We start from the raw sequence: 26784 nt of genomic DNA on the forward strand, positions 1-26784 counted from the left end.
AGGACAATAAAGAAGGCTCATTGGGAGCATCTTCCTTTCCCACCCTGACATTTTCATCTTTGATTGCTCAGGGCAGAATAAATTCCCTTTCCCCTCAAGCTGGGTGTGAGAATGGCTAAACCATGCCAGCCCCCTGTTCCACTGCAGCTTCCCAAAACTGCCATTGGAAAACTCTGAAATACTTCCCTGGGGCAAACAAAACTAGGCAGGATGATTTGGGTAGAATCATTTTAGTAAAACAAAGCCAGATTTTGTCTGTTTAGTCCAAGTATTTTTGTAGACAGAGCAGGATAGCTCAGGAGACCCAGGAGAGACCTGTAGCTTCCCAGTACCAGGGTCTGACACTGATGTGATGCAGGATGTGCAGGACATGCCCAGGTCAATCCTTGCTGAAAAGCTGTGTGTTCTGAATGGGATTTTAACTGTTAGGTTTCCTAAGAGCTCTTAGTTCTTCAGGGATTCTATTTTAGAGCTTATATTCCCCAGGGGAATTCAAGTTATTCTCTCCTCTGAAGAAAGTGATAGTCTACTGCCAAAACCAAACCAAAATTAAGGAAAATTGAAAAATACATCAATGAAAATCATTCCTACACAAGTGCTTTGATTCAATAGTAAAAGCAAAGCAAAACAAGTGCCACCTTGAAAGAATAAAGTCACACAGGAAGGGACTGGGTTCTGTTGAGCTTAACCCTGAAAGATGCTGTCCCCTTATGACTAAATTTTGCTGTGAATGACTCAGCCACAAAGTAACGTGGCACCTACTCCTCAGTAGCTTCTGCCAGCAATTCAGGACGCAAAAGTTGGTCAAAAATAAAAATTACAAGGCAAAAATAAAAAAAAAAAACAACCAACCACCCTATCTCCCATTTCCCATCCTCATGATGCCTCACAAAAGAGAATACAAAAATTGAAAGCATTTTAACTTGTGAAAAATGAAATGCAATTCATGCTGTGAATACCTCAGCCTTTTAGCTAGGAAACAGTCCTTCCCTGGGTGCTTGGTTATTAGCTATCATGCAAAAACAATTAGTCATTCAAGCAATTAAGAAGGTAAGTATCTCCTGAAAAAGGTTTTGAGCTTTTCAAGCCCTAAATGCGACTGCTATAAACTTAGACTGGTCCTGAGTGTAATTCAGTGATTGTATTGCCTCTCCTGAAGAGATTTATTGTATCATGTGTTGTAAATTCTTGATGCTCTTTTAGCTGCAGTCTGAGCCTCTGATGAATTCTCCTCTTGCTCCTCAGACTTCTTCTGGTTTAGGAATATTTCTGACTTGAGGAAGCGGCTGTAGCTGTCGTATTTCATGAGATTGAATATCTGGTAAGAGGAAGGGGAGAAAAACACAAAACCAGTGACCTAAGTAAAGCCAGATTTTAACATGAGAATGACAGGAGAAAAAAATCTAATGTATTTTTTGTTCTGCCAGTACCAAAGCATTACTAAGAAGCATGACATTAAAATACATTTCAAGCACTCAGAATGCAGCAAACAACCTTGTAGGTTCCACCACCACTCTTCTGCAATAAAATCCATATTAGTTTCAGAATCAGGTTATGGTTTTCACCATAGGCAACTCTGGAAACCTGAAGGGGGGAGATCCCATGGAATGGTCACTAGGAAGGATTTTACCCACAAACCAGGAGATGACCTGGTCCCCTCCCAGAGCAGCCTCAGCTCTGCAGAGTGACCGGGGTAAAAGCCAGAGAGGAAATCCTCTGGCAGGGTGGCTGGAAGGTATTCAGAGAGATAAAGCAGAGCTGGAAAAAAATTTAAAAAAAATAACCTTTGAGGTACCTTCCTGTTACTCTTAAACATTACAGAGTAGCTCATTATACACAGAGAGCACTGGGTGATTAAGAAAAGCCTCTAAATAATGTACACAAATACTGAAAATGCCAACTGAATCTAGATTGAAACAATTGCTTTATCCCATGTTTCTTAAATTTATGCCAAACTCCCTGTTCTTTTTAGATTCCTACACAGCCAAATGCACAGACTGGTTTTGGACCAGCTCAGAAATGTTGCAGGCACCTGCCACAAAAAGCTGATGTGGTACAGGTTGTAATTTGCCAGGTAAAGCAAGGTTTAAAATTGCTGATGGACTTTTCAGGCTTTGCAGCAGCCCAAGACCCACCCTTAACCCCAGAGCTGGTGTGCACAAAGTCAGCACTGAACACAGCTTTTCTCTCCCAGGGCTGAGTTCAGGCTCATCCCTCAACAAAACTGCTTCCTTTTCTATTTATACCCATTTCAAACAAAAATGCTAAAACTCATCTGACATCTTCTGAAAAACAACAGGGCTTGGGAGAAGAGCCTGGAATCTGCTCAGGTGTCAAGGTCAGGACTGTATTTTGCTTGGTCTTGAAACAGAGAGGAAGGAAAAAAGTAAAAAAAAAAAATGGTTAAAAAGTAAACTTCTGAACTATAATTGAGGCAAAACCAAAGCCTCCTCCACCACCCTCTGCCTATTATTTTCCTGGTGAAGCTCCTCTGAGTCAGGCTTCATCACTGATTGCATTTCATGGCTCTCAGAGGAACTGAAATTCCAGAAGGAATGTGTGGATAATCCATGTGTGGGTCACTAGAGATTCACCTTTAAGGGCCTCATTTCTTACTGATAGTGCAGGTGTGTAATACAACTGATTTTTAGGAGGAATAATAATAACAGCAACAATAACCATCATCATCCTTATCATCTCAAACTGCTTTGTCATTTCACATCCTCAAGGAACCTGGGCAGACAAATGTCAACCTGACTGTTCTTGTCTGTTTGCTGAAATATCCCCTTTGCAAATAAATTATATGAAGCATTTTACTATCAACTGTTTGTACACAAAATTAAGTATTTAAGTTCATGCTTAAAACAGTGGAAATCTTGCTGTACAAGCTATATACTGAAAAAAAATAATCTCAACACCCTCTCAGTGCAGACACAATGCAATGAAGTTAAACAAAGTCAAACTCCACCTCCTGGCATTGGCTAACTAAGATATAATTAAATTTATAGAACTAGTTCAAGGTAAAAAAAATGTATGGAAGACATTGCTTAATAAAACAGCATAAGTCAGCATTAGGAATTTAGACCCCTCTTGTTCCTGGTGTCATTTAAAGCATCTCCCAGAGAGAAAGAGCACTTTAAATCAAAACCTACTGGACTCTGAAAGACAGAACAGGAAGATTTCATCTTTGTGAGCAAAATCATCTGTGAGCAAAAGCAGAATTTTCTTATTTCCTCCTTCCATTGTCTCCATGGAGCAGAAGCATTTACTCCATAAATATTCTGAAATCTACAACTTTCTATGAACCACTCCAACATCAGTATATCCAGCATCAAGAAATGCCTCAAAATTATTTGTCTAAGGACACTCCACAGCACTGGACACCCCCACCAGCCCCATTTAAACCAGTAGGTCTCTGGAAACAGAAGTGCCAGTCACCAGTTATGTTGAGGACCAGGCTGGGGCTTTCAAGCTCTCCCTTTTTATACTTGAGAGAGGCAGTGCCAGCAGTAGTTAACACTGCTCTTTGGAGAATAAATTATCCCACTCTTCATAACTTTATAAGGATTGAAAACTAGAGGAGATCATAACTCTTCCTGAACTATTACCTAACAGCAATATACAGAAGTTTCGCTCCACAGACACCTCCAACAACCCATAAATTCTCTGCATTTGGTTTTAAAAGTTCACAGACTTTCTTCCCGAGGGATTCTTCTACTGCTCCATCTTTCCAGGTCAGGTATTACTGAACCCTGGCTCTTTGTGTACATGTTCATTTTGCAGAACTGCAAGATTTTAGCTCCAGTAGCTTCAATTTACCAGAACATTTTCTTTCCCTTCCTCTAATTCAGAAACTTTGCTTCTTCACAAGGAAATTGGGTTTCAGACATTTCCACTGCTAATTACTTGAAAGAGCAGAGCCCTTTGACCACTTGAGCTGCCTCAGCCAGTGCCCACCTAACAGATCCATTATCTAATGTGAAATAGGCTGAAAACACTGGTGACATCAGTGTGCTGCTTCTCCACAAAAATAAAATTAAAAAAAAAACAGGAGCCGAGTGGAAAATACAGGTAGTCCTAAGGATGGTACAGAAATTAAAGATAGCACAGACTGCAAGTGCTTGAAAGCCACTGATAAGAATGACTCACTCCATGACTTATGCTTTAAAATATACTAAATGTCAAGAACATTTACCACCAAAAGACATGCCTGCAAAATGTCAAGCAGATCTCCCAAGTTCTACAGAAAAAGGCAAAGCAGCCACTCTCTCCTCTTTTAAATGTTGCATGTTATGGAAGAGGAGGTTTTCCAGGAGATTGCATTACGTTCATATCAATAAAGTACCAAAACAAAGCAAAATGAAGCATCTTGAACTCTCAAGGAAACCAGTGGCAACCAAGGAAATAAACAGCAGCAATGACTCAGCTCAAGTCAATACACAGGAAAACGTGGGCACAAAGTTAGTCACTTGGGTTATTCTCAAGCTACCAGCAATGGAACTCAGGAAAAAACTTCATCCAGATTTCCAGGAAAAGTCCTGAAGTGGAATTAGCATGGTTGTGCTGAATTTCTTAACTAATTGGCCCTAGTTAGATGAGGCCAAGAACCTCAGGATTGCTGCATTCAAGTCCCCACTATGGAAGCAACCCAGCTCCACGCTCACCTCACTCAATCCAAGCCATTGGCAGCAGTCCCAACTTTCCTACACTTTTTCTGAGCTTTTTCTTAGAAAGCAGAGTTCATTAAAAGCAAACCAAAACCTAAAGAAACCCTTTTCTTGAAGAAAATAACTTTACCTGGTCCTGGAGCTTTTGAAACATGAGTGGGTGAGGTGTCTCCAAAATGGTCTCGTTCAGCCGGGACTGCCCTTCAACATTGACTTGGGAGGAAGCTTTGCTTGACAGGAAAGTCATATAGATTTCTTTAGCTTTTTCTTGCATCTGCAAAAGGACATATTTATTGAAATAATTATTTTCTGGGAGAATATTCTCCGTGTTTGTTAATGCTTTCTTGGAGACTACTCATGGTCACTTCATTCTTGAGGTTCACATCTTCAAACCAAACCAATAGTCTGAATTAAAAAAGAAAAGAAAGGCAGCAAACATGCATGGGATATTTTATTTGGGTACATTTATTTGTGCTGGAGGAAAAACCACCTCTGCAGGCCAACTCCTGCACTGGAAGATACCAGGATTTGCCACTTTGGTTAAACTGCAGGTTGTGATGTTTGAATCTGAGAAGCAATGCCAAGCTGCTCAGCATCACCAACCAGGCCTTGCCTGCACTATTAAAATGGTGTTTTTACTAACAGATAGCCAGCATGCACAAGGAGCTCTGTGGAACCTTACTGCAAGGCAAAATTAAGCAGAGTTAAGCATATAATCCCTCTTACTGACAGATAACCTTGTCATAATCTTTGTCATAACTACATTTAACCTGAGGGCATCTCACGGGCAACACCACGATTAAGAAACCCAACAAGTATTTTTTTGGCTCGTGCTAAAGATAGAACTCTCAAGGGCCTCTGAAAGCTGAGAAATAAGGGTAAGGTGTGACTTGCATAAAGCAGATTTGTGTTTCTGTCTGCCCTGATTTCAGCAATCCTGTTTCAGGGGGCTTCTCTTGATAAGGCAGTAACAGTGATAACATTTTGACACTGCCCAGGATCTTAAAGCTTCAAAGCAGTAAACAAGTGGCCACGACCTCCTGAAATTCAGTGCAGCCAGAAGGCTGGATAAGAGAAAGGTGGAGGGGGAGAAGGGAGCCAAGGCAGGCAGGAGGAAAGCTGAATCCTGCAAAATGAAACCAAGACCCGTGCCCAGCAGGCACTGCACAACCCCAAGCCAGGGGTACTTGTCCATGTTTGGGGACAGAGTGGCTGGAGAGCAGCCAGACAGAAAGGGACCTGGGAGTCTGGATTGACAGGAAGCTGAACATGAGCCAGCAGTGTGCCCAGGTGGCCAAGAAGGCCAATGGCATCCTGGCCTGGATCAGGAACAGCGTGGCCAGCAGGTCCAAGGAAGGGATTCTGCTCCTGTGCTCAGCCCTGGGGAGGCCACAGCTTGAGTCCTGTGTCCAGTTCTGGGCCCCTCAGCTCAGGAAGGAGATTGAAGTGCTGGAGCAGGTTCAAAGGAGGCAACTGGGCTGGTGAAGGGACTCGAGCACAGACCCTATGAGGAGAGGCTGAGGGAGCTGGGGGTGTTCAGGCTGGAGAAGAGGAGGCTCAGGGGAGACCTCATCACTCTCTACAACTCCCTGAAAGGAGGTTGGAGCCAGGGGGGGGTTGGGCTCTTTTCCCAGGCAACTCTCAGCAAGACAAGAGGGCAGGGTCTCAAGTTGTGCCAGGGGAGGTTTAGGTTGGAGATTAGAAAGAATTTCTTTCTGGAGAGGGTGATCAAACACTGGAATGGGCTGCCCAGGGAAGTAGTGGATTCTCCGTGTCTGGAGATATTTCAAAAGAGCCTGGATGTGGCACTGAGTGCCATGGGCTGGGAACTGCAGTGGTAGTGGATCAAGGGTTGGACTTGATGATCTCTGAGGTCCCTTCCAACCCAGACAATTCTATGATTCTATGTCCCCCAGGGCACACCTGGTGAGCATCCAACCTCCAGACCAGCACCAACTAAAGGGCTGCATCCTTAATGAGAAGTGGGCTTGAAGAAGGAAGGTTTTAAATGCTTGCCCAGGAAAGAGTCCCCAAATTTTGTGTTTCACAGCTGAGAATCAACATTTGGGGATAATCAGAGAACAGCTACATGTGCTTGACAACTCACAACGCTTAAAGAGTTAACTCTCTCACTGCTGAAGGGGGCACCCATTTTCCTGGAGTATTCACAGAGTGTTCATCTGGTGGCTAAATCACCATGTGTCACAAAGATGTGCTTTGCAACAATTTCTGATCTTAATTTCACAGAGCAGGGAGGGCAGTGTCAGCCAGATCTGCTCTAAATGAGCAATTAATCCACTCTATCAGGGGTGTGCCTGCTTTAACTGGTAAAAAATTAATAACCTAAGAAAGGCAAACTAAAGGTACCTTTTAGTTACTATGGAATGAGCAAACATAAGCCATTGCACTGTCAGTTCTACCTAAATAAGTTTTGCACCTGCTTGTCCCATTTTAAAAAGGGGCAAAAGACACAGAAATAATTTCTCTCCTCTTGCTTCAGTGGGAAAGAGTGGTGAGAGAAAGGAAAGGGAGAGAAAAAGCAGCACAGACACCAAGGGGAAAGCTCCAGCATATGGCCCAAAATTCTCTCTTTTATTTGAGCTGCATGTGCTCAGCTGGTGGCTGATCAGGGCACACAAAGCTCCCACATCAGGAGGTGCCACTTGCTCAAGGAACACAGGAGCAAGCAGAGGAATTACAGAGCAAGGCTTAAGGGAAGGATGAAACCAGAAGTACTGGGAGGAAGTTTAAAGAACACGTGGGGACCAAGAGGACTGTGTGGGAGGTTGGTGAAATGGGGAGGATCTCTGGATTTTGTGGGAAAGTATGATAAGGAAGGAAGTGAAATCTCTGTGCTAGGGAGAGGGGATCATTGGAGAGGCACAGGGGACCTGACTTTGCATATGGATTAATTGCATATGGAAATGCACAGAGAAGCACTACGTGTTCTGCTGCACGTCGAGCAACTGGTATCCTTCTCCATCTCTGCTCCAGTACTAGAGCAGTTAAACTGCAATATATTTATTTTTTAAAAGAGGGGAGCACAGTTAAAGCTGCCAGTGTGTTTATCCATTCCCCAAATAACACTCAGGGAGAGGCAGGTTCAAGGGGAGGAGGCAGCGACGTTCCCTGGTCAGTGGGTGGCATTTTTTGTTCTGCATCAGCCTGATAGCACAGGGGACTCTACCCTGGAATTAAAACAACACGAAAACTGGGATCTTGTTCACAGGTTGTTGTTAAAGGTTTTCTGGCACTTTCCATTTACATCTGTGTGCTCGTCCCAGCATTCGTGCCAAATTCCCACTTGGAGAAGGAAGCTCTGTCTACAGCAATCCCCCTCACTATTCCAAGTGGATACAATATTATTTCTCACTTCCTTTCCTAAGGTCAAATTCAGCTCTCAAGCACATGTGGCTCCCCAGTGAGGTGGCTGGAAGTCTCACAAGCCCCTCAGAACAGGCTCCAGCACTTTGCAGCTGTGCAGCATCACCCAGTCCAGCTTATCCATCACCACATTCCTAGAGGGAAGGGGAAAAAAAAAACCCTCTTCCATAGGTATCCTTGGTGCTGGAATTACCCTCTCCGTATTTCTTGACCTGGGTATTTTGGTGGGTTTAGTGATAGCTGAAAAGAGCCCCCTGTTTCTTGCAGGATTTATTACAACCTGTATTTTATTTTTAAAGCTCAGCTGCAGAAGAAGAAACATTTAAACCTTGGGAAGTAGCACAGTGGACACACGTTGCTTATTCCATTAACACTCACAAACAGGACAGCACGTGACTGAACTCCAATCAAATATTTAAATAAATAAAATATTTAAATTTTATTCACTTATCCCCACCACTCCCATTTCAACAATGAAATGTGTCCTCAGATCAGGACCATATGGGTGGCAGCAGAGCTGACTGCTACAGAGGGCTTGGCTAAAAACCACAATTCTATTTTAACTTCCATTTGGAAGGAATGATAAAGAAATAAAATCCTTTTTTAAAAACCCTACAGAGGCGCGAGGGAGGGAGTTTGTGCTCACAGGGTGCTAAGATAAGTTGAATCTAATCCCTCAGGGGGTCACATTCAAGGGGAAGGGGACAGAAAAGATGGATCTGAAGAGCATCTTGCAAGATCTGCCTCTGTTGGCTTAGTATTTAAGTCAGCTTCTGGGCAGAGCCAAAGGCAGAGCCTTTACCAAACCAAATACTGCTCCAGGCTGATGCTGAAGGGATGACAGAGGTTATATATATATATATATATACACACACACATATATATGCTGGAAGGATTTAAATATTCTCTTTTGGTAGATAGTTTCTCTTACTACAAACGAGCAGATGTCATCCTTTTGGCAATTCTTTTATATTTGAATTATATTTGAAAATAATTCTAGGAAAATGGTAAATCCATATATGTATCAAGTACTCCAGAAAAATCCAAATAACACATTTCTCAGACAAGTCACAGAGATATTTCAGAAAGCCTGGGAATCACTACAAAGCTGCTTCTCTTCCATTAATACCTCCTCTCTCTACACAAACAGAGTTCACATCAGCAACTTCCCAATTGTTCCCACATCCTAGGCTTAGACACTGTGATTTTAGTGCTCTTTTCTAACCCAGAAGTATTAGGGTTTGATATATATACATATACATACATAGATACATATATATACATATATACATATATATGTGTGTATATATATATACACAAACACAGAGTATATTTATATTTATATTTATATTTATATTTATATTTATATTTATATTTATATTTACATTTACATTTACATTTACATTTATTGCACCTATCACCATATTGATCAACACCCTTTGGAACCACTCTGACATCATGTCATGTAGGGATGATGACACCAGGCACAATTAATACTCAATCCAGGTGGTTACCTTCGTGCAAGTTTTAACTGACCATAAAAAACCCCCCAAAACTCCACATCTATGTTCTCATGTCAAGGAATGACAATTTTATGCTATGCTTCAAAAATAGGGGGGAAAAAAGAACCAAGCCCACATTTGATCTGGGTTAAATTGAAATCAGCTTCAAAGCTGGAAGACCAAAAGTCTAATTGTCTGTGAGCTCGTTTCTGTGGTAAACCAGTTTTAATGAAAAGCAGGTTATAAAGTCATTTCAAAGTAGCTTTTAGAATGCTTTGCTCACATTAGATAGATACAGAGTGGTTTCTTCACGAGCCACGTTCAAAAGCTAAGTTTATGCTTCATAAACACTGGAAAGATTTATGAATATGGATATTTTTTTAGGGCTTTTTCTAGGTTTGTAAATTATCTAAACAAAGCCATCCATAAGCAGCAGCTATAAAAATTTACTGTAAGGCTGTCTCACTCTAAAGCTTATTTAGCTGACTCCAGACTGACCAAACTGGGTGATGATTGGCACTGAATAATTAAATTAAACTGAATTTATTTAAGTCTTTTCCCACTCATTTGGCAATTCATTCAAGAATTCACTAAGCTGCTGGTGCCTAATTCATTCACTGAGTCTCTGTGCATCACTTTATCATTTCCCCTACTGGCACCCATAATCCTAAAACAACTAAAACCAGTCCCATTTGAAGCAGGTTTAATTGGGATTTTCCCAGTCTCACTTCCTCCTGGTATTCCATCAGCTCTGGCCAGAAGAGTGCAAAAAGGGCTGCACATTTCCACCCTTTGCCTTCTAAAATGTTCCCTTTGGCAACAAAAGCTGCACACACCAACAGAGCCAAGGTGGGATTTCAAGAAAAAAATGGGCTCAATGGGATTTGGGAGCATGGCTCTCAGGGATAGTGATGCTCAGCTGAAGATCTGAAAGATTAAATACATTTGGAAAATTCTCAAAAAAAAAAAGAAAAGAAAAAAAAGAAATAAAATCATAAAACTTTTTCAGAAACAAGCAAAAAAATAAAATAAAAAAATAAATAAAAATCACATTACATGTTTTAGGTCTGTCTCTATTGGCCTTGAAGCCTAAATGTGAAAGTGGATCCTGTGAGCCTGGTGGATCTAAATGTAGATCAAGATCCAAGCAGTGGAAAAAAAAAATTACTGGAGTTGGCTGACTGAAAAAATTCCAACACAAAATTTTCTACTGGAAAAATATTCGTGAAAATGAAAATGTTCTGAAGGTATCATAGAATCATAGAATTGGCTGGGTTGGGAGGGACCTCAGAGATCATCAAGTCCAACCCTTGATCCACTCCTGCTGCAGTTCCCAGCCCATGGCACTCAGTGCCACATCCAGTCTCTTTTGAAATATCTCCAGACACGGAGAATCCACTACTTCCCTGGGCAGCCCATTCCAATGCCTGATCACCCTCTCCAGAAAGAAATTCTTTCTAATATCCAACCTAAACCTCCCCTGGCACAACTTGAGACCCTGCCCTCTTGTCTTGCTGAGAGTTGCCTGGGAAAAGAGCCCAACCCCCCCCTGGCTCCAACCTCCTTTCAGGGAGTTGGAGAGAGTGATGAGGTCTCCCCTGAGCCTCCTCTTCTCCAGCCTCAACACCCCCAGCCCCCTCAGCCTCTCCTCACAGGGTCTGTGCTCAAGTCCCTTCACCAGCCCAGTTGCCTCCTTTGGACCTGCTCCAGGACCTCAATCTCCTTCCTGAGCTGAGGGGCCCAGAACTGGACACAGGACTCAAGCTGTGGCCTCCCCAGGGCTGAGTACAGGGGCAGAATCCCTTCCTTGGACCTGTACACATCAATTTGAATGAAAATTTAAACAAACAAAAAAAAGTCTGAAGTTTCTTTTGTTTTGTAACTTTTCGTTTGCTAAGACAAAACGTTTCACTTTGGTATTGTAAAATATTTTGTTGGTGCTGCTTGTTATTTTTTAGTTCCACTGCAATATTATAATGGTCTATATTTCATGTAATAGTCACTATGTTTAAAAAAAGAAAAATCCTGAATGAAAGGTCCTTATCTTTTCAAGCAAGATGATGCAACATCACTGAATTAAACATTTTGCTATTCCCAAGCAACAACAAAAAGTTCAGAGCTTTCAAAACATGGGAAACTTGACAATTTCAGCATTTTGTTTTCATCTGCAATAGACCCAGCTTTGTTCCCAAACAATTCCACCACTGTGATTTCAGGGCAATTCCTTCCCATGCATTTTATTTCTGCTCACATGAAGTAAGTTATGCAACAGCAATGCAAGAGCTCCACCTCCCCTATGGAAACCTTGACAAGTAAAGTTGATTTAGGAAATCTACCTACCTGGTTTTTTCCCTGGGTTTTCTTGAATTCTTCACATGCTAACCAGAACAAAACATTTTCTTCACTGAATTCTTTCTTTAAAAATTCCTAGGGAAAAGAAAACCAAGCAAAATAATGTTAGCATCCAGTTTCTCAGTGGTTTTTCCCTTCTCCTGCTATAGCTATTAAAACTAGAAGCTGCCCATGGCCAGTTTTACCCCAGTGTGAGTTTCCATAGATGCTTTAATGCATCTGCACCTTACCCAGACACAAATGAACACCCACATACACCCAACCCTTTAAATCCAGGGGAATGAGGAGCTACATCTCATCTCAGAGCACATGAGTAACTAAGAAGAGTTTGTTCAGTCTCCCCTAAGTAACTCGAGCAATTGTGCAGTCATTACTCAAAGGGTATATCCAAAAGTATATTAGTTCATTAGCAAGTGGGTATAATGAATTATTTTAATGAGGCACAGATCCCTTGAGATTCTTATCTAGTATCTGCTTTTTCAATGAGCAAAATCTTTACAAACAACACTGTTTCTAAACATGATCACCAGTGGCAATAAATTCACTTAAGTGAAGCAGGAGATGCATTTGTGTTCTCTAGACAAGTGTTTAAACAAAGCACATTCCTCCTAAAGTGAGGCATGTTTTAAAATAGGGGGGAAGTCAAGCACATTAGATTGCTTTAGAAAAATAATTAATATATTTAATTAATATATATAATTAATATAATATATTAAAAATAATTAATAAAATATTTCTAGCTCTTGAGATCACCAGTTTTCACTTACAAGTGAAATAGAGATCACTCAACATCAAGAATTAAATAGCACCAAAATTACTTTTATTTTATTTTTTCTTTTAAGAATTTGAAGTCACACTGTTTTACTACTCTGGCTTGCATTACTTTTCAAGCCAGTCTGGCAAAAAAATCATTTTGTCCTAGTGCATTTTATCAGTGAGGCAAAACCATCCTGAAGGAGCCAGTTCCTATTCCTACAGCCAGCATGGCAAGAAGGGCTTGAGAAACCAACTCACACCCCCCTCACCTAACTAACCCTCACCCAACATTTTGAGCCACACTTTCTAACAACCTTCCAGGGAAAACTGCAACACAGAATCAGAGCCCCACAGAGCTGTCAGGCTCAGGAGATGTTAGTGATAACTCACTGCTTGAACAAGCCCAATGTGTCATCAACATTGAGAATAAAGAGCGTGGGACCAGTCCCCAGTGATAAATAAAGCTTGGCAAGAGAGACCAGTGGCTCAAGGGCTGTAGTTTATCCAACAGCCACTTGTTAATCCTTCCAGCAGCTGATAGATACTCCTAGAAACACGCAACCAAAAGGCTTCCATGTGCCCTTGCAGAGAAAGCTGCAGTGGCCAAAAGGCACTAAATCAGCTCAGCAAATGCCACAGCTCCAGCTCTGCCAGCTCTGCTCAGGGCAGGTATCTAGTAGGGTGCATGCCTGCCTGCTTACAGCTTTAGCACAGCTGCCCTGCTTATGCTGAGGCTCATTCAAGCTTTAAATCCTAATTTTGGTTTAGATAAATAGCCATAGTTAGTATAGCAACCCTAAATCGTTTCACTCCTTCCGGATCTTCGAGTAGGTTCTCCAGTGATGTAGCCCATTTTGAGGTTCCTTTCAAGGTTGGGTGGCTGCTGCTTGGGTGACCCTCGCTGTCATTTATCTCTGGGGGGAAAAAAAAAATAAAAAAAAATAAAATATCTTAGAATCATAGAATCATAGAATTGGCTGGGTTGGAAGGGACCTCAGAGATCATCGAGTCCAACCCTTGAACCACCGTTGCGGTTGCTAGACCATGGCACTGAGTGCCACATCCAGTCTTTTTTTAAATATCTCCAGACACGGAGAATCCACCACTTCAGTGGGCAGCCCATTCCAATGACGGATCACTCTTTCCGTAAAGAAATTCTTTCTAATATCTAACCTAAACTTCCCCTGGCACAACTTAAGTCCATGCCCTCTTGTCTTGTTGAAAGTCGTTTGGTAAAAGAGCCCAACCCCCACCTGGCTACACCCTCCTTTCAGGTAGTTGTAGTGATGTTGTAGATTAGAAGTGATGAATGTCACATGAATTTCTTCCCCATTACCCTCCGCACCCTTGGATTACATCTGCTCTCTTGGAAGAAAACACCATAAAACTGAAAATAAACACAGACATATTTGAATTCTGCTTTGCCTTTTAGGAGGCAAAAATGCCTTGCAGTCAGATAATTCATGAGCATGTAAGTAGGCACTGTCACTGTTTTACAGGAGTTCAAGCACTGTGGAACACAGTGACCTCAGCCTGGGTATTAAAAGGACCATTTGCCTTTTGTTCTGGCACTGTCCATGACATCTTATCTGCCAGCCAGGATTCTCACAGACAGCAAAGATGGCATCTATTTTTTTTAACTTTTCTGTCCCAGGGACAAGGATGTTACATCCGAGGTTGGTGATGCCCCAAAAAAATTGTCTGCTGACTACCCCTCAGAAAACCTGTTCCTTGGGAAGACTCCAGGAATGTTCCTGCTGACCTGGAAATCTTTAAAACAGCCATAAAGAGCTTGGCCTCCTTTCCCCTCACACTCAAACTGCCCAGGAAAGACAGAGGAGTGCAAGCTGGAAGAAGTCAGGGTAAGAGCTCCACTTTGGGCCACTGCACACCAAAAAGATGCACCAAATTCTTACTGCAATCAACACAGCTTCTATTTATTTGGATAATCCCTTCATTTCTCCCTACCAGCTTCGTGGAAATATGGATCTTGGTAACTTCTGCTTCATCTCTGCTAAAGAAAACCCTTCCTCCACCATGAGACTAAACCCCAGCAAGTATCTCAGACAGCTATCTCTGCAGAGCTGTACTATCAGATGCCCTTTTCAGCTGGGAGATAGAATGAGAAATGTGAAGGTTAAAGCCTTACAAAACATTGGCACAACAGCAATGCCTCCTGAGCTTCGGTTGGTAGGGACCTCTTGAATCTACTTGTTTTTTCTAGCAGTGAGATGGACCACTGCTTTATGTGAATGAACATCTCCTTTTATCCCTTGATCCAAGGGCTTTTTCTTACAGGAGAAGCTACAAAGCTGGAAACGAAGTAAACTTTCTGGAGAGAAAGTCTCTAGAGAGACCTCCACTCACGCCCCAAGTGAATAAAGATGTAAAAGAAAGGAAAGCAGATAAAATGATTGAACAAGTGGTCACTGAGCTACATTTTTCAGGTGTAAATCCTGCCTCTCCTTTGCCTGTCCTGCCCTCACTCACTGGTGCAGCTACAGCACCAACCTGAAAACTCTTACACACGACTGTGCACCCACACCAAACCTTTCAGGACCCAAGATTACAACAGATTTGGGTAAGGACTCTGACAGATTGGGCTCCAAAGCAGCAAGAACACCTGCAGCTCTGTATAAGAAACACAAAGTCAAGTGAAGGCTGTCTCCAAACCACTGCTGCAGCCTTCATATGTGCCTCAGTTTCCCCTCCCCACATGCAAAAGGATGTGGTTCTTGATTATCACTTGCAAAACTTATGTTTGGAACCTGACTCAAAGTATCTGGGCATCTGATCTCAGGAAAATATCCAAGATGGGAATAGCCAAGTGCACTGGAGCAGAACACAGTTACTTCTGGGAAGCTTGAATCTCTCATTATGATCACTCTCCTGCATGCAGAATGGCAGCTCTGAGTTTACAGCTGCTGATGGCCTGAAGAATCAGACCACCCCCATATTTAATATGTGAGTTAGCAGAGAACATATGGGACTGAGATTTTATTTCTAGTGTTCCTTTGAAAGCCACATTTTAAGTTGACTTTAATGATTAGTTTCAGTGAGCCAGTGCAAGACAGGGCAGAACCAGTGCCACGAGAACCTAAAAACATTGCTGGTGAGCAGACAAAGGAAGGAAGAAATGTTTCCATTCACCCCAGATACATCACCCTGCTTCCTCTTGGCACCTCTCACTTGTGTCTCATTTCTCTCTGTCCTCCCCAAACCCCCTTCTCCTCAGCTTCCTCTCACTTCCAGCCTACCCAGCACCACCCCATTTACATCCCCTGGTGCTCTTTTTCATTACCCTCCAAACCTTATAGCATCCTTATGACCCAGCTCCCCTCCCCTCTACCTCTCCCTCCTCTTCCTCCAGCCAGCACAGGTCCCACCAGCAGCCACAGTCCCAGCTGCAGCCCCCAGCATCCCACCTGGGGCAGGGGACACCAGCCAGGGTGTCACCATGGAGGGCAAACCCTCAGACTGCCTGGACATGAGAAACACAAAAGGCCAAAAAATACTCTTGGCTGTTGCCAACACCTCTTCTCCTGAGCAATACCCCAAAAACACCATAACTGCACCCAAACAGCCCACTTGGGGACATGGCCTGGTTGGTACCACCCTGGCTGGTGTGCCAGGGGCAACACAGCTGGCAGGGGACAGAGTTGTGCCAGGGGATGTGCCACAGCTCTGCAAGGCTCAGGTTTCTGCATGGCACTGATGAAGCTCTCTCCCTCCAGTACCATTAATTCCCATGCTCAGTGTTCCTTGGCAGTCACCACCAAACATTAATGTTCCCCTTCAGTGCAAATGTAAATAGGCTGCACAAGAAACAGGACAGTAGGAAACACCCTGAAATTTTAGGAGGATATAAAACCTGCTGGGTATTTTTATTACACCCCATTAAATACGCCCTTGCAAAACTTTTTTTCTAAGAGGAAAGTGACACACCCCCCCCGGATTAGGATCATAACTTTCTACCCCACGCAGGGGTTTTATTTGTGTGTGATTTCTGGAATTTTTAAGAGCTTAGAAAATAGGAAAGAGGTTTTCCCAACAAATGACTCGAGAAGCTAATCCCCGATTCTGTATTCCAGAGGTAAGGTTACTAAATTACCTCAAAAATGATACTTCCACTGAAATACAATTTAATGAAAGTCAGAAACAATTTATTTTAGAGGCCAATACTGCAATATATACAATTATGTGAACAGGACTCTTGAAACCTACTTCTCTCTGTTTGCTAGTTATATAGATAACTTCCTCCTGTTAAAATAACCTAGTGACAAAGTTATACAGTGTACAACTGGAAAGAAAAAGCCTGGTACCAATATTTAACTACCAGAATGAATCCATCAGCATGAGGAAGGCAGACAGCAGCTGCTACTGAAATATGGGAGACAACTTTATGCATCAAAAAGGGGATCACAAAAACAGCAGGACTTCCACCAATACCTCTATAGACGTAACAGACAGAATGAAGAAGAATCATAGAATCATAGAATTGGCTGGGTTGGAAGGGACCTCAGAGATCATCAAGTCCAACCCTTGATCCACTCCCGCTGCAGTTCCCAGCCCATGGCACTGAGTGCCACATCCAGGCTCTTTTGAAATATCTCCAGACACAGAGAATCCACTACTTCCCTGGACAGCCCATTCCAATGTCTGATCACTCTCTCTGTAAAGAAATTCTTTCTCATCTCCAACCTAAACCTCCCCTGGCACAACTTAAGACCGTGCCCTCTTGTCTTGCTGAGAGTTGCCTGGGAAAAGAACCCAACCCCCCCCTGGCTCCAACCTCCTTTCAGGGAGTTGTAGAGAGTGATGAGGTCTCCCCTGAGCCTCCTCTTCTCCAGCCTCAACACCCCCAGCTGCCTCAGCCTCTCCTCATAGGATCTGTGCTCGAGTCCCTTCACCAGCCCAGTTGCCTCCTTTGAACCTGCTCCAGCACCTCAATCTCCTTCCTGAGCTGAGGGGCCCAGAACTGGACACAGGACTCAAGCTGTGGCCTCCCCAGGGCTGAGCACAGGGGCAGAATCCCTTCCCTGGACCTGCTGGCCACGCTGTTCCTGATACAGGCCAACACTGCTGAACACTTGCAGTTTTTGAGGAGGGTCAGAAACCAAGAGGCAGAGCAAGGCAGCAAAGCAGGGGCTGTTGCTGAGCCTCTGCTGAAGCAAACTTTCCACTGAGTGTACAACCAGAACACAACCGCTCGCGTGATGTGCAGGGGCAGCTGCTTCTACAAACACAGCAAAAGATGAAGTCCTTATGTAAACAGGACCATTATTTCAGAGAAGAACCTTATACAAAGCCCACAGACGGGCAGTTATTATTAGCTGGAGCATTATTTTGGAGGAGGCCCTTAAGGGAGCTGCCTTCCCCTATCACACCAGAGTGCTGCTGCACTGGGCTGCGGATAAAAGCTCTTTGTGAGCAACAGATATAACGGTAAGTGCTGCACTAATGAGGCTGTAATTACCAGCTGAAGTGTCAAAAATCGGCCAATATTTGCATTCTCCAAACAGGAAGTTGGACTGAAACCACAGAAAGTGCCAATACCATCCAAACACACTTTGCAGGTCAAAACTCAGGGTTCTGGCTCCGACTTTTGAAAAGCACAAAACAAACAAGAGAAAAAAAATGTGGGAAACCACCAAGCTTTTAGAGATCCAGGCACAGCTAATTGAGTTAGACACACTAACCTGCTTGCCTTCCAGAAGGGCATTCTCAAGCCAGCAGCCTGCATGGCACCCCACCAAACAGCACAGACTGACACCCTGCTGAATGCATCCCTTACCTAAAAACCTCTTCCAGTTCCCTCTGTCCCCCCCACACCTTCTGCAAGCTCCTTAGCAAAAGGCAGCCAGCACACCAACAGCACACAAGACAAAAGCACCGTGCAAACAGCTTTAAAGGTTAACATACAACGTTCAGAAAATCCTTCTCAAGCTCTTCAGGAAGAACTTCTGCCCACACCACCTGCAGCGTCCCCTTTTGCACCTGGATCACACAGCTGCAAGCCACAAACCTTTATTATTAAAAGTACTCTGAATACCTTGTCTTTTCCTATGGTCACCAGAACTCCTATCCAGCAACAATCACCAGTCTGGAATTAATTAATCCAAAATTATGAAAGAGTAGGGAACTTCATAAGTAAGCAGCTGAAAAGGGGAAAAAATCCCTTACTTTCCATGTATCCAAGAGCCACAGGATGAAGCTTCTTGACACAACAATGTTTTTCCTAGGAGCACCTGAATTTTAGACCTTTCCACTACACGAAGGGCTGTCCTTTTGCCTGCTCTGCTTGTTCAAAGCATGAGCCTCAACATCCTCTTTTGACTGCCTCTAGCAACAGATGGCTACTGAATTCCACTTTTAACTATAAGGAAGGAAACTAAAGGGACGTTCCGCTTTCACAGCATCTCTGGAAGTGTTCACCAGACACATATCCTAAAATAAAAAGCAACCAAAGAAAAAACCAGCAAAAAAAAAAAACAAACAAAAACAAACAAACAAACAAAAAAAAAAAAAAAAAAAACAAAAAACAAAAAACCAACAACCACCACCCCTCAAAAAAAAAAAAACAAAAAACCAAAACAAACCCAAAAAAACTACCAAACACCCACCCTCGCTCTAGACAAACACCACGTTTCTTTTCACAGAAAGACTCAACCTGCTAACAGCACATTATAAAAATGCAGTTTTATTTTCTGGGATTCTGAGAGGGTAACTTTTACCCCAATCATTTCAGCAACGATGCACATGAGTCCCTTTGAATGGAAAGACTGAAGAGCATCACAGACACCCCGTGACAACACCAACAACGTTGCCCCGCCTGTCTGCAGAGGGAACCGAGAAGTCCTGCTTTTATTACGCCTTAGTAACTCCCATCCCAGTTGAAGCCTCTCCCTCCAAAGCCAAACTCCTCCAAGTCAACTCAGAGCTTCGAACAACCCCGCTCTCACCTCCCGAGCTATCCCCTCGCTCCCAGTAACAGCGCCGGGCAGCAGCTCGCAAGTCAAATGGGGCTGATGAGGCAGAAAAGCCCCAGCAGATCTCCGGTTCCTTCTTCCAAGCAGCTGCCGGAGCGGGAAGAACCGCGCGTTTTTCGGTGAGTTCCTGCATCTCACCCCGCACCCCCAGAGCTCCTCCCGGACACGCTGTGACAGCCGAGGGACAGATCCCGGAGCCGCTGAACCTCCACCGCCGAGGAGCCGAATCCGGCTCAGCCCGGCGGGACGCGGGTACCACAGGGAGCTTAGCGGCGAAGCCGCCGCGGCCCAAGCCACGGAACCGAGCATCAGGCATTACCGGGGGCGGGCGGGCTCGGCTCCCCAGGCTGCCGAAAGGGTGGGAGAACCGCTCCCGGACCGAACCCCCTCCCTGCTCAGCGCCCGCGCTGCTTCCCCGACGCTCGGTGGAAGGAGAAGCGCGGCCCTTGCCCTTGCCCTTCCCCCGGCGCTTCCCCAGTGGCCGCCGGGTTGGGGGGCTGCCCCAAACCCCCCTCCCCCCCTTTACCTGACGGCGGGCGCTTCCTGCTGAGCCGGCTCACGGCCCGGTTAAACATCTCGGGGGCGGCGGCGCGACCCCGCGCTGCCCGGAGCCGGAGGGGGCGGCCGCGCCTTCCCCGCTCCCCTCCGGGGAGGGACCGCCCCGTCCCGTCCCGCCTCGCTCCGCTCCCCCCAAAACCGCCTCCTCCTCCTTCTTCTCCTTCTCCTCCTCTTCCTCAGAGGCGCCTCAGCCGCGCCCTGCCCGCCGCTTGCCGGCCCGAGGGGAAGGCAGCGCCCGCCTCCCGCCCCACAGACGGGATTGGGGAAGGGGGGGGGGGGGGGGGGGCAGAGGGCTCGGCCCGGCCCGGCGGAAGGAGCAGGGCCCGGTTCGTCCACACTCCCTCCTCTACACTCCGTCCTCCGAGGCGCACCCCGGGGTGAGGGATGCGGAGCGGGATCCCCACGGTACCGCCACGGAGCGTCAAATGCAACGTGGCAATGGTGGCGATCCAGTGCCCGCAGGGAACGGCACCGTCCACAACCTCACTCCTCGGCTGCTCCGCTTCCAGCTTTACCCCCTCCATCCCCCTTCACTCCCCCTCCAAACAGATCCGTCCCCTCCCTTCACCCGCATCCATCTCCTCCATCCTCTTCCCAGCTCCAGGCTGCTCCTTCACCTCGGACATGGGGACACTGTCACCACCGAGCATTCGGTCACCAAGAACCCCTTAAGTCTTTGCTGAGCAGGTACAAGAAACAAAAAAGCTTTCCTAAAACAGTCTCAGTTATCTACGTTGTGCACTATCCCACCAAAGTGGAAGTGCCCAAGTTCTTGGGGCTGAGGTGACTCCTTTGGCCTTGCAAAACATGGAAGGAGCAATTCTTCCTCAACAGGCAAAGCACAATGATGATTCTAACAAGGGTAATTTTTCACTTTTTGGAAGTAACCTTTTCACTAGAATATTTTTGTAAGAATCCAGCACAAGAAATATAATTCTGACAAAGCTACACCATCCCTAACAGAGAGCTAGCTCAGGGAGCACAGGAGAACAGCAGTGAGAGTGGGATTAGCACTGGCACTCAAGAAGTACTCAAAAAAAGTCACAGAAATCATTGCTGGCAGACAAACCAACACCTGTTCCATTTCCAAAGCCAATCCTTGACACACAGCAGCACATTTATAACCAGCACTGCTCACAGAGGGAACCTGAAGGGGCTCCCAATCCCACCAAAACATTATGGGTATTCCCCACTTCCATGTAGAAGGCCAAGATTTAATTCCTGGGAACTGGTGACACCAGAACGCTGAAGAGAAGAATAAATCCCATCTGTGCTTCCAAAATAAACAACAGCACAATACCTTCCAGCTGAAGTGATTTGGCTTGCACACCACTGGACTTCTGCCTTCAGTACCAGGGCCAAAAGCTGTGTTAGCTGGTAAAGATTTCTTGGCCCTTGGTGTGGATTTAAAAAAAAAAAAAAAAATAAAATAAATTGCTATGCTCCTGAGGGAACTGCTCGACAGCTGCACATATTTCCAAGCAGATGTATGGGACAGGCATGACAAGATGTGGCCCACAGCTGTAAATAAGCTGATACCTGTATACAGCCACCTGCAACTTTAATTATTACTGAATTTATGCTGTGCCAGCACCCACCCACTTAATACAACCTCACGTTGTATCATGACTCTTCATCAGCTTTTCCTTTATTTCACAGGGTAAAGCTTTCCTTAATTATTAAAATAATATAATCCATGAGTTTCTTTGATAACCTCTGGCTGTCAAACACAGCAGCATCCCTCAGACTCTCAGGCAATGCCAGGTAACACACAGCAGGAGATGGAAAAATGCACCTCTCTGTGCACTTACCAAGTTGTTGCACATAGATCTGAAGAGCTGTGTGCCACTAAAACTGAACAGTACTGACATTTAGAGATCCATGTAATCAATAAAATCATGCAATCTGGTTATATTTTATCTTCAGCTCTTTTTTTTCTACTTTCAGCACTAGTAAATAATTAAAATAATAAAGTTTACTTGCAACTGAACATAAAAGCTTTCATGAGCCTTGTGTCTCCTACTCTGCACATAGGTGATGTGGTAACATTGTGTGGCAGGAACCCTTCAGCTGCTCATTATCCTAAATAAAGGCAGCTTTACCCATCCTGATTAAGTTCAGCAAATTTCCCACTGACATTTGTAGGAATGGAAGGGGTGGGAATGAGAATGTGTGTAACAGCCAAACAGCTGTAAACACACTTGATAAATCTGATTTCAGGCAAGGGTATCAGAGATTCTATTTTAAACATTTACCTGAACCCTGAAGAGCAATTGGTAGACTTAACCAGCTGGTTTTGAAAAGAAATGGAAGCAGTTGTTTAGTGTATGCTACACAAAAACCCCACCTTTAGAACCCAATTTTAGACTTGCAAAGTCCATTTTCCAACTACTCTTTACTTGTTCCTAAAGCACTCCAGGACCTCAGCACTGCAGAGGTGTAACACCACACACTAAAGGCCAGATTCACAGACCTGGCTTTACATCATCCTGAAGCCACCAGCTCTATAGCTGACACATAAATAGTGTTTCTGCTGATTCAGCATGTTCTCCACTCATATTCCTGTCCCACCTCAGAAGTGCCTGTGGCTCCTACAGCTCAGTACCAGGTGTGCAGCACCCTTGTCCCCAGCAGTTTTCTTTGTCAGCACCTGTGGCAGACCTGATGCTAGGAAAAAAAGAGCTCATGTGAGAAGTTTGGCTACATTAATGTGATTCAAACCCCTACACATCAGGATTTCTACTGGAAATGTCCTGCCTGTACTACACTAAAGCCAGAGCATCCTTGCAAGATTGTTTTTTTTTCCTTCTAACAACCTTGGCTCGTAATTGGCAATGAGGTTTTATGAGCTGAGAAGAAAGAGGACAAGATATTTAAGGTCCCTCAGAAATCTCAATTGCAAATGACCATGCTTTTGACTCTGGATTTCTAAGAAAATTTGTTTTCACACAAGCCCAAGGACTAACCACTTTGTTTGCACTGCTGTAAGAGATTCAGAAAGCAAAATCAAAATTAAATATATGTTTTACAACTTCCAAGTGACTTCTTTAATGGTATTTTGCCCATGTATGTTTTCACATGACTTTAAAGAGGAAGTGATTTGCTGATATACATTCTACAGATGGACAAATCTAACCTCCCATGATGTGAGGCAACAGTAGAAAAAAATACCAGATGCCACACTGCAAACTGTGTTCTGGCCAGAGAAAACAAGACATCTTAACCCGTGAGAATACACGACTGAAAAGCAGACTGTTCAAAGCATCCCAGGGTTCAATATATAAAACTTGATTTCAAACTTTATGTAAATTCACTCATGGTGTTCACAATGGGCTGACAAATACAGCTTTTAAGTTTTTCCAAGTAAGGAAAAAATATTAAAATATTAAAAATATTATTAATATTAAAATTAATTAAAATATTTAATCTAAACATTTTAGCTCCTACATTTTCAGTTTAAACACAAAGAAATCAGTGAGAGGCTCACTGCTAGAACACACCAGTGTGGTTAAGCCTGCTCCTTTTGGATAAAGCAACACAATTTGATGTTAAGATCTGGTGGGTTTGTGTTTTTTTTTTCAGTTCAAAGCCAAAAGTAACTTTTTCATAGCATTACCTTTAAACCAGCAAACCATTTTTTGTTTCAAGTCAAGTTTGTATGTGTTAGATAAATGCATTCACTAAGCTGAAGACTCACAGAGTACATGAGCAAGTAATAAGACATGATTTTCATCTTTTAATAACACACAGAGAAAATATGAACACATCCTTCCTGCAAGGTAAACAGCACAAAATGGCTTTGAAGAGAATTCTGGTAGAAACCTGCCTGCTGTTTCAGGCTTCCCTAAATACATCAGGGGAATTCACCCAGCACTCCTCACTTTGAACTCTGAGAAAGCTCTGACTCACTGCTCTGTAATACTCTCTGCTAGGAGGAGGTTCACAGGGTCAAACTTTTATCCCCAGCCTTGTGGAACATTCCTCACTCCCTCCAACTCCAGCAGTGTTCCAGATGCCAAAATACAGACTGCAAAACTCCAGCAGCCACATTTGAACATGCAGAAACTGAACTACAGGCTAAGTCATTCCAGCAGTGCTCCTGCCTTGCATTACAGCTATACCCACACCTCTGAGAAAAAAGCACTGAGAAAAAAGCACTGAGAAAAAAGCAAAAGCAAGTGTTTCAAAGCTGGTAATTTAACTTACGATGTTCTTTGCATCTGAAGCAGCAAAAATGTTTCATTAGTTTGGTATCAAAGGAATATTTAAGTTTTAGTTGTAAGGTTTTTTATCAAATCCTTGAGTTTCTTCAACTTTGTTCTATACAAAAAGGAGAAAGAATTAAGGTAAGGGAATTTTGTTTTCTTTTTATCTTGCAAAAAAAGAAATTAATTTGGTCAGTTTTTCATCCCCGGGGTACCCACAGAGCTTCAAAACAGTTTTCAGAAAAGAAAGCAGCAGTGTGAATTAACACCTGAGATGAAGAAATATAGCTTTTAGTAACGAGTTTTACAGTGATAAAAAATTTCACTTGGTAAAACAATATTCATATATTCAGCTAGAAGTTAATTAAGAGATCATTATCAAAATGTTAAAAGCATTCTAAGCACCTCTAGACTATATATAGTTAGGACTGATGGGGGAGTACAGTAAAGAAGTCTCAGATTTCATGAATTTTATCCAGTCTGGTATGAACCTGATTAAAAAAAAAAAGATACTTAAGACCTCCTTTCAAGATACACCTATTAATATTGAAACACAAAGATTTTTGCAACACTAGGGAACATTTAAATGACACCTGAGGTCAGTGTGTGATGGAAATGCAACAGATGAGCTCCTGGTGCATGAAAGGAAAGTACAACTCTGTCTACTAAAACCACACATAATTAAAATGAGAAACACAGCAAAACAGGGTACAAAAAAAATCAATTTATAGCCTTAACAGTAATTGACTCATAATGCACAATCTAGCTGTACTTTTCATAATGAAAACTGATATAAAGGAGTGGCTGTTCCTACAGCCTCAGCAGACTGAGATTCAGACATACCTGGACATTCCTAATGAGACTGCATCTTGCATTTCATTTATTTAGAAGTCACACACAGAGAAAAGGCTCCAGCAATACCTTCCAGGGAAGATTTACTGTAGTTTCATCTTAAAGAAATACCAGGTTTCTAACTGCCAGTTTTCTAATTCTATCAGAATTTCTAATTCTGTCAGCTGCTTGTTGCTGGATGCTGTGACCCTGTAGGAAGGATTTTAAGCACAGGATCTCATACTTTGCCAAATTCACATGTCCAATCTTGGTGAGCTGGTTCTGTACTACTTCTTAAAAAACCCTGAAGCAAAAAAGATGCTGAAAGGAATTTTCTAGGTTAATGTGAACACAGCATCAGCCTGAGTGCTGGCCTTACATCTTCCTCAAAATGCAATTTATACTCAGCAGAGTATTTTGGTTCTCTAACCTTAGGTACTGACCATTTCAAAATACATTAGCAACACCTATTAACAGCTGTTACACCTCTAGAATAATGTTGTTATATACCCACTGCAAGTTTATAGTGATTTGCCTGCTGCTGAAGATGTCACTTTTAAGCAACTTGAGACATTTTGTGACAAGTCCTTTCTCCACATAAATCAGGGAGGGAGGCAAGATTCATCTACAGCTTGTTACAAAGAGCAATATTTTGTCTTTCCTAAAGTCCACCTGAAATTAGCAATATTTTCACTAAGCAGTCACAAATATAACAAATTTCTCCTTCAAAACCATAACACCTACCTGTAAATGAAAGCTGTGACTCATACTACAACAGCAGTTCAGAAAATAATGTTGGACCTCAGCCTCTACATATTTGCAGATATCCAGGACAGACTTAATCTCTACGAAACACAAGCTCTGCACTTACAACAAGCAGCAAGGCACAGGTGTCCCCAGCATTAGATTATACAGCAGTGATCCAGCAGAGTTGTTGTACAGCAGCTCCAAGAGGTTGATGCCATCTTCACAGTCTTGAGGTGTATTCATGTGCTTTCAGGAGCAAGTAAAACACAAGAATTGGGTCTAGAAGAGCACACTGCAAACATTAAATGGTCCTTTTAATAACAAAGAGGGTTAATTTCCCTGCAGTCAGTACCCAAGTTTGAAGATCTGAACTAATTTATCAATTAGTCTTTCCTGTCATGTTTGATAAGCCAACATTAAATAAAATAAATCATTCCTGGAGTGAAAAAGATCTGCTTCATTGAAAGGACCAGAGGAACCACAAAAGCATTTTTCATGGAACAGCACCCCAACAATAATTCACCATTTGTTACAGCCAAAGAACTTGGTACTGAAATGGAGGATGGTGGCTTTTCATCATCTGGTGTGGTATTTCAACTTCTAGGGTTGGCTCCAGTCATTTCCATTTCCAGGAAATGTTAAGTATAATTCAGTGATCCATGGTGTAGGTTTGTGACTCTTATTTAATTACTACCCACCCCTGCTCCAGAAAATACACATTTAAAGAATGGGAAGACAGACAACAAGCAGCTGTGCTTATCTCAAACTCCTTCATTTATACAGACAAAAGGGT

At 43.2% G+C, this 26784-nt stretch overlaps 1 protein-coding gene across 1 annotated transcript; it reads right to left on the reverse strand.

Moving 5' to 3' along the window:
* Positions 1 to 1141: 1141 nt before the first annotated feature.
* LOC103529523 (regulator of G protein signaling 10) lies at positions 1142 to 20273 on the reverse strand. Its single transcript, XM_030453331.1, has 5 exons — positions 20177 to 20273; positions 13457 to 13575; positions 11894 to 11980; positions 4798 to 4941; positions 1142 to 1318 (listed from the first exon to the last, which is right to left on the reverse strand). Exons 1-5 carry the CDS (start codon positions 20223 to 20225, stop codon positions 1172 to 1174), a joined length of 546 nt encoding a protein of 181 aa, XP_030309191.1. The 5' UTR covers positions 20226 to 20273; the 3' UTR covers positions 1142 to 1171.
* Positions 20274 to 26784: the final 6511 nt, after the last annotated feature.

Source organism: Calypte anna, chromosome 6, assembly GCF_003957555.1.
Source record: "Calypte anna isolate BGI_N300 chromosome 6, bCalAnn1_v1.p, whole genome shotgun sequence".
Taxonomy (NCBI): Eukaryota; Metazoa; Chordata; class Aves; order Apodiformes; family Trochilidae; genus Calypte; species Calypte anna.

What these genes read in the sequence shown, in the direction of transcription:
- LOC103529523 (XM_030453331.1), bottom strand. Translation starts at nt 20,225, where the DNA reads ATGTTTAACCGGGCCGTGAGCCGGCTCAGCAGGAAGCGCCCGCCGTCA. An exon ending in CAGGAAGCGCCCGCCGTCAG is followed by an intron (nt 13,576 to 20,176) that starts GTAAAGGGGGGG and finishes TTTTCCCCCCAG; the next exon opens with AGATAAATGACAGCGAGGGT. An exon ending in AAACCCAGGGAAAAAACCAG is followed by an intron (nt 4,942 to 11,893) that starts GTAGGTAGATTT and finishes GTCCTTTTGCAG; the next exon opens with ATGCAAGAAAAAGCTAAAGA.